The 8,006-nt window shown below is 18.7% G+C and overlaps 5 protein-coding genes across 5 annotated transcripts in view; 3 read left to right on the top strand and 2 right to left on the bottom strand.

The window, feature by feature from the left end:
- Positions 1–208: 208 nt before the first annotated feature.
- PRSY57_1117700 (splicing factor U2AF small subunit, putative) lies at positions 209–1,093 on the top strand (the record flags this gene model as incomplete). The annotated part of the gene is made up of 1 exon (XM_012908141.1): positions 209–1,093. One exon carries the CDS (start codon positions 209–211, stop codon positions 1,091–1,093), a length of 885 nt encoding a protein of 294 aa, XP_012763595.1.
- Positions 1,094–2,547: 1,454 nt separating this feature from the next.
- On the top strand, positions 2,548–3,069 carry PRSY57_1117600 (conserved protein, unknown function; the record flags this gene model as incomplete). The annotated part of the gene is made up of 2 exons (XM_012908140.2): positions 2,548–2,899; positions 3,017–3,069. 2 exons carry the CDS (start codon positions 2,548–2,550, stop codon positions 3,067–3,069), a joined length of 405 nt encoding a protein of 134 aa, XP_012763594.2.
- A 449-nt stretch (positions 3,070–3,518) lies between these two features.
- Positions 3,519–4,779, bottom strand: PRSY57_1117500 (tRNA m(1)G methyltransferase, putative; the record flags this gene model as incomplete). Its single annotated transcript, XM_012908139.2, has 4 exons — positions 3,519–3,755; positions 3,845–3,904; positions 4,009–4,077; positions 4,171–4,779. The coding sequence occupies 4 exons, from the start codon at positions 4,777–4,779 to the stop codon at positions 3,519–3,521; spliced, it is 975 nt and encodes a 324-aa protein (XP_012763593.2).
- A 1,177-nt stretch (positions 4,780–5,956) lies between these two features.
- On the top strand, positions 5,957–7,249 carry PRSY57_1117400 (acyl-CoA-binding protein, putative; the record flags this gene model as incomplete). The annotated part of the gene is made up of 1 exon (XM_012908138.2): positions 5,957–7,249. One exon carries the CDS (start codon positions 5,957–5,959, stop codon positions 7,247–7,249), a length of 1,293 nt encoding a protein of 430 aa, XP_012763592.2.
- Positions 7,250–7,498: 249 nt separating this feature from the next.
- Positions 7,499–8,006, bottom strand: part of PRSY57_1117300 (hypothetical protein) — a gene marked incomplete at both ends in the record, with an annotated part of 2,240 nt that continues 1,732 nt past the window's right edge. The window contains 2 exons of the mRNA XM_020114944.1: positions 7,499–7,596; positions 7,765–7,798. Of these exons, the coding sequence (XP_019970313.1) occupies positions 7,499–7,596; positions 7,765–7,798 (132 nt within the window). The remainder of the gene's footprint in view (positions 7,597–7,764; positions 7,799–8,006) is intronic.

Below are 8,006 nucleotides of genomic sequence, written 5' to 3'. Positions count from 1 at the left end.
TGGTCCAAAATATATATGACCATTTAATAATTTATATATATATGTACATGTATATTATGAAAAAAAATATATAATTTTATGCGCAACTAGCTATATATATATATATTTTTTTTTTTTTTTTTTTTTTATTTTTGGCTTGATATAATAATAATATAAAAAAAAAAAAAAAAAAAGCTATATATGTATTTATTTACAAATATATATAAATATGGCTGAGCATTTAGCTCGAATTATTGGGACAGAAGAGGACAGAGTTAACTGTCCTTTTTTTTGGAAAATAGGTGCTTGCCGTCATGGTGATCAATGTAGTAGAAGTCATTATAAACCAAATTGTGCTCAGACATTAGTAATAAGACATATGTATGATAACCCACCTATAGCTGTTGCAATAGCAGAAGGGCAAATGGTAGAAGATGAAGTATTAGATAAAGCAGCTGACCATTTTGAAGAATTTTATGAAGAAGTATTTGATGAATTAATGAAATATGGAGAGATTGAAGATATGGTTGTTTGTGATAATATAGGTGATCATATTATTGGTAATGTGTATATTAAATATACACATGAGGATTATGCTGAAAAGGCGGTAAACGAGTTAAATGGTAGATTTTATGCGGGAAAACCATTACAAATTGAGTATACACCAGTTACTGATTTTAGAGAAGCACGCTGTCGACAATTTGTAGAAGGTCAATGTCGAAGAGGCGGTTATTGTAATTTTATGCATATCAAACATGTTCCTAGAACTGTTAAAAGAAAACTATATAGGAGAATGTATAAAAAATATCCTGAATATAAAAAAAGAAGAGCAAGAAAAGACGATTCAGATGATGATGGACGTCGTGAAAGTTATAGAGAAGGAAAAGACAAATATAAAAGAGATAGACGTAGTAGTCATCATCATTCATCAAAACGAAAAAATAGAAGTGATAATGAAGATGATGACGATGATGAAGACAGAAGCTATAAACACGCAAGAAGAGAAAATAGTGCCGAACGAAGAGAAAAAATTGAAAGATGGAATAAAGAAAGAGAAATGAAAAATATGAACAAAGAAGATAATAAGTCAAATGCAGATGAAAAAGAAGACTGAAGGAGGAACAAAAAAAAAAATAAAAATAAATAAATAAATAAATAAAATAAAACAAAACACAACACAACAGAACAAAAGAAAAGAAAATAATTAAAAATGTATGATCATAGAAATTATATTACATTATATTATATTATATTTTATTTATTTATTTATTTTTTTATAAATCTATTAAAAATATCATATTATTATCTTAGAAATATTACATGGTTATATTACAAAATGTAAAAATTGACCATTACATATTATAGTTTTATTTGTACAATTAAATGAAAAGTGTGATACCATCAAGTGAATATTTTTTTTATTTTCTTGGAATAAACTATAAAATTAAATTATATGAGAAGCAAAGGACAATACTAAATTGTGGAGAAGCTTAATAATGTGTAAGTAATTACAAATGAAGGAATAAATAATATTAATATGTTTATATTTTAATAATGTATAATAATTTATATATATAATATTGTGATGGTGTAGATAATATCTTATTTGAAAATTTTCTTTATTATAATTTATTTAAATATAATGTATGTGTATATTTCTTATATTTTTATTTTATTTTATTTTTTTAATTCAATATATTTTATAATATTATGAAAATAACCATATTTTTTATTTTTAATATTATATGGAGTTTGCTTATATGTTGTTAATAATTCTTTCCTTTTTTTTTTTTTTTTTTTTTTACATTTTATAATATTTGTGAATCATTTAAATCTTTTAATTATGATATATTGTATATAAAATATATATATATATATATATATATAAATGTTTATTATGGCATATAAAAATTATATTTTATATTTAATATAACATATTGTATAATTTAATGTAATATATTCTTCTTTTCTTTTTTTTTTTTTTTTATTTGAAAACTTTTTAAAAAAGAAAATAATTTAATTTTTAAATAATAATTATTTGAAGAATAAAAAAATAAAAATAAACAGAATTATATATTAAGTGTAGAAAATAATATAATATAATATTATATTTATATATACTTATAAATGTTGTAAATAGATAAAATATATCTGTTTATATAATGTTATTATTATATAAGAATACTTATTTTATTTTATTATGCGCATATAATAAAATTATATAAATGTTGTTTTATAAAGTATAATAATAAATAATAGTTTTATATTATTGCTCTTAGAAGGAAATATATTATATGTATTAATATTATGAGAGAATATCATAAATTATAATATATAAAATAATTTGTATCATTAAATACTTATAAATATAATTTATTTTAATATATATATATATATATATATATATAATATTTTTTTTTTTTTTTTTTTTTCTTTTCAATAGTTTAGAAAAATTTGTAACTTTTTTTGAGGCATGTTGTTTTTATCATATATTAAATCTTATAGTCATTATAACTTTTAAAAAAAAAAAAATCTGTAAATATAAATAATTTTTTTTTTTTAAACATAATGGATGATGAAGAAGAAATAAAAGAAAAGAAGGCAGATAATAGTAGTAGTTTTCCTCTTTCAGAAAAAGATAAAAAAAAGAAAAAAAAAAAAAAAAAAAAAAAGAATAATAATGAAAAAAGAGAAAAGGAAATTATAGAAGCCAAGTCAAATATAGAGGATATTTTTAGTAATATAAAAGTTAAAGAAAATAATAATAAAAAGGTAAAGGAAGATAATAAACTAATAAACAAAAATGAAGCAAATAAAAAAAATAATAATAAAATATCAAATAATAAAAAAAAAATAGAATCAGAAAGATTGCGTACTCCAGACGGATTACCCATATATTCTATGGATGAATTAAATATGGGTGAGCTATTCTTAAACATATATTTATGTGTATATGTATATATTAAATAAATAAAATATATATATATATATATCATCATCATACATTTGTATTATGTCAATTTTTTTCTTTTTATAGGAAAGGGTGGCTACACAAAAAATTGTCCCTTTGATTGTAACTGTTGTTTCTAATTTTAAAAGAAATATAAACATTTGTTCAATACATAGATAGAAATGTAGTTAAAATATAAATAAAATTAATTTAATAAAATATATTCCAATATTTTATATTATCCTAAATTAAAATGAAATATTGGAATTTCAAAAAAAAAAAAAAAAAAAAAAAAAAATATTTAATTTTTTTTTGTTCATATATATATATATATATATATATATATTATTTAATTAAGACAGAGATCAATATAATAATTGACAAAACATAAATGGAGGCATATGGGTAAATAAAATAATGAATAACAAAATTGACAATTAATAATAATGAAGAATTTAATTACAAAAAAAAAAAGAAAAGAAAAGAAAAGAATAATAATAAAATTAATAAATATATAAAATAATAATAATAATAATATATTTACATATATATATATATATATATAATACTTTTGTATGATTGTGTATGCTTAAAAATGTACTTGGATATCTTTTTTTTCATTTATACAAATTTCATTGTCAACTTTTATAATTCGTTCGTCTTCATTTACACTTGAAGAAGAATCATAAAAGAAACACATAACTTTTTTTTGTGGAATACAAGTTTCAAAAACTTTCAACCAGTTGGGTGTTTTTATATAATGTATTAAAATTTCGACTACTGTATTTACATTTAGTACGTTACTTTTTTTTTTTTTTATATATTTCTACAAAAGGAAAAAAATAAAATGAATAAATAAAAAAAAAATATATATATATATATATTATTATTATTATTATTTCTATTTTAATTTACTTCTAAAGGTAGCTTCCTTGTCTTCAAACCATGAAGGGATGCTTGATAAAAAGATAAATTCTAAAAAAAAAAAAAATATATATATATATATATATAATAATATTTACATATTATTATATTTAAGGGTTAAAGTTTATTTCTACTCTTTTTTGCATTTTTAAAACCTTTGAAACACTCCTATCTACTAGGGCAGATATAATATATACTTCATCCTTTTTTATTTCCTCTAATTCCTATACAATTAAGTGGTAAAATGATAAAAATAAAAAAAGTACATATATATATATATATATATTTTTTTTTTTTTTTTTTTTTTTTCATCCAACCTCTGAAGCGTCTGGAGATAACACAACTATTTTGTCTTTATTAAATATATTCCAATAATCATCTTTATGTATATGTACCATCCATTTATCGAAAGAATATCTTTTTAACGTGGATGAGATATCATCATTATCATTCATATGTGTAAAATGAAATTGTACAGGTACTTTTTTTTTTAACATATAATGATATGATAAAAAGATTTGTTTAGCTAAACTGGATATTTCTTTTTCTTCCATAAGATTTTGAAAACTACAATTAAAACATATTTTATATCCTTCATTATATGATTTGATTAAGAATTGTTTTTTTTCTTCTTTTTTTTTTATTTCTGAAAGTTTTCTTTCTTTTAAAAAAGCTATTTTTTCTTCTTCATTTAAATTATTTAATATTTTTAATAAAGCTTCTCTTTTTTTTTCTTTTTTTCTTTTCTTTTCTTCTGGTCTTTTTTTTTTTCGTTTTTCTTTTAAATGTTCTCTCTTTTCTTTTTTTTTCTCTTTTTTTGTTTTCTTCTTTTTGTCTCTTCGATTTTTATTTATATCACTAGGATCAATAACGTTTATGAAATTTCCCAAAAATTTTTGGGCCTCGTCCTCTTCTTCCTGGTTCATTCTAATGCTCACCGTTCAAAAAAAATAATCATAAAATATAAACATAAATATGAATAAAATATATATATATATATATATATATATATGTATGTATGTATGTTTATTTTTTTATTTACTCTAGTTCTACATTATTATAACAATTAAATATATAGAAAATGATAGATAAATAAATAAATATATATATATATATAATTATTTTATTTTATTTTATTTTTTTTTTTCTTTTTTAAATGTTCAGTTCTTAATTATATGTGATATATAAATAATTAGATATATTTAAAAAAATAAATAAATACATACATAAAATTTTATATGATAATATATATTTTAATAATTTCTTCAATTTAAATAAAATCAATATAATACTACATGAACATATATACATTACATATATGTTATATATATATATATATGGAGATATAATATTTTTTATATATTTACTTATATCTCATTTTTTTTTTTCCCCCCCTCCCCTTTGATTTTTTTATTTTAAATAATAATAATGATAAATCAGAACAAAAATATGGTCAAAACATAAAAAAAAAAATTACATTTTTATATATTTATGATTATTTTACTACTTAAAAGGAAAATCCTATATATATATATATATATATATAAAAAGTTCAATAATTTATTTTTCATATAATATATATATTATATATATGTATACATTTTATTATTTGAACATATACCATTTTGTTCTTGATTATATGGGGACTTAAACATAATTTTTTCCTTTTAGATTTATATGATTATTATATAAAAGAACATTATGTTAAATTGACACTAAGTATAATTTTTTTTTCTTTATATATTTATTTATTGTAAATAATGTTTATTGTATATGAATGTGTGTTATTATAAAGAATTAACCTTATCTTATAATAAGTCATATTATATATATATATATATATATATTTATGTGTGTATGTTCATTTTTATGTTTCATATATTTACTTATGGATAATCAAATAATTGTTAAGATATATGTGTTATTTAAAATTACACCACTGATATTTTAATATTTATTAAATAGATATTGTTATATAAAAGAAAGATTTAAAAGATTTGTTATTATAAATATATTATTTCTTAATCGTCATAATATATATATATATATATATATTTATTTATTTATTTATATTTATTTTACTTCATTTTAAACGTGTAAAGTATGTTAAAGAACATTAATAAACCAGTTATATTTTTCAATGTGCTAACAGGTCTTGCATTTATTTACTTATTAAAAAATTATAATGAAAATACAAAACATATATTAAACAAATTATATTCCTTGAAAAATTGGATAGTACAATATTCCTGTAGTTTTTTGAAAAGGTATGAGAGCATACAGCTCCCTATAATAGACAAAGATATTATAGTAGATTTATCAAATGAGGAATTAGAACAAAAATTTGTACAAACATGTAACGCTGTAAAAATGTATAGAACTAAATTAAAAACAGAAGAATGGTTACATTTATATGGATTATTTAAGCAGGCAACAATTGGTAATATGATATTACGAAATGAAGAAGAAAGTACAAAAAGTAATGACACATCATCAAAAAATTATGACACATCATCAAAAAATTATGACACATCATCAAAAAATTATGACACGTCATCAAAAAATTATGACACATCATCAGAAAATTATGACACGTCATCAAAAAATTATGACACGTCATCAAAAAATTATGACACGTCATCAAAAAATTATGACACATCATCAAATAATAATGACACATCATCATATAATAATATAGAAAATATATCAAATATAGATGGGAAAAAAAAAAAAAAAAATAAAAATAAAAATAACAAAAACACAAACAATAATAATAACAATAATAATAACAATAATAATAACAAAAACAATAACAATAATAATAACATGGAATTTATTGAAATACAAAAAAGAAAAGCTTGGAAAAATTGTTATAATGTAAATAAAAATACATGTAAATATTTATATGTACAATATTTTAATAAATTATTTCCAGACGCTTTAGAGAAATTAAATAATGATGACAATATGAAATTTTCCAAAACAGTAAGTAAAATGAAACCTTTCAAAGAACAAAATAAAAAACATTTAGAAAATGAGAATAATGATGATGATAATAATATATGTGATATTTTATGTCAACATGTTGTTATGGGTGATCTTGCAAGTATAAAAAAAAATTTAAAACATAATCCTTCATTAATTAATAAAAAAAATTCCAGTGGGTTAACACCGTTACATTATGCATGTGATAGAGGATATATAGATATAGTAAAATATTTAGTACATCAAGGTGCAAATATTAATGTCGAAGATTCTTATGGTGACACACCTTTACATATGGCAGCATACTCAGAAAAACTAAATGTTGTAGACTTTTTAAAATCAGTAGGTGCAGATATTAATAAGACCAATTCTGAAGGTTTGACCATTGATTGGATTTTAAGTCAAAATTGAAGTGAGCACAAAGACATATATATATATACATACATACATAAATATATTAACACCATATAAAAATATAATTACAAAAATAAAGGAAATAACTCCATAAGCAAATAAGAAAAAAATTAAATATAATGATAATGTATACATATATATATATATATACCATTTATTTTTAATTTTTAATTTTTAATTTTATTATTTATTTTTCATTTTTCATTTTATTTTTTTATAATGTTAAGAGACATATTTACTTCTCCTTCATTTATAGTATATTACTAAATCGTCTATTCCCCATGAAGTCTCACAAGGGTTAGTGTTTTTTTTTAAAGTGGATCCTACTAGTATGTTTAATGTATCTGAAAAAAAGGAACATATACGATACCATGTTGATATATTATTAGATAAACATATTCATATTTATAACTGTTTAAATAAATAAATAAATATATATATATATATATATATATATATATATGTGTATATTTTTTTTTTTTTTTTTATTGTTTATTTTTTTTAATACCAACCTGAGGTATGCAAAAACTCCATATCCACGGGTAGCTAAACATGAAAAGGAATAAAATAAAATAAAATAATATGATTTTTTTTAAATCACAAATTATATTATTCTTTCAAAAAAAAAAAAAAAAAAAAAAAAAAAAAAAAAAAAAAAAAAAAATAAAAAAAAAAAAATTAATAAAAATAAATTTATTTTTTAAATAAAATAAAAAAAAAAAAAAAAAAAAAAAATAATAAAATAAATATTTTT

Source organism: Plasmodium reichenowi, chromosome 11, assembly GCF_001601855.1.
Source record: "Plasmodium reichenowi strain SY57 chromosome 11, whole genome shotgun sequence".
NCBI classification, from domain to species: domain Eukaryota; phylum Apicomplexa; class Aconoidasida; order Haemosporida; family Plasmodiidae; genus Plasmodium; species Plasmodium reichenowi.
Note: the sequence above shows the minus strand (reverse complement) of the source record. Positions and strands in the feature narration are given on the sequence as shown.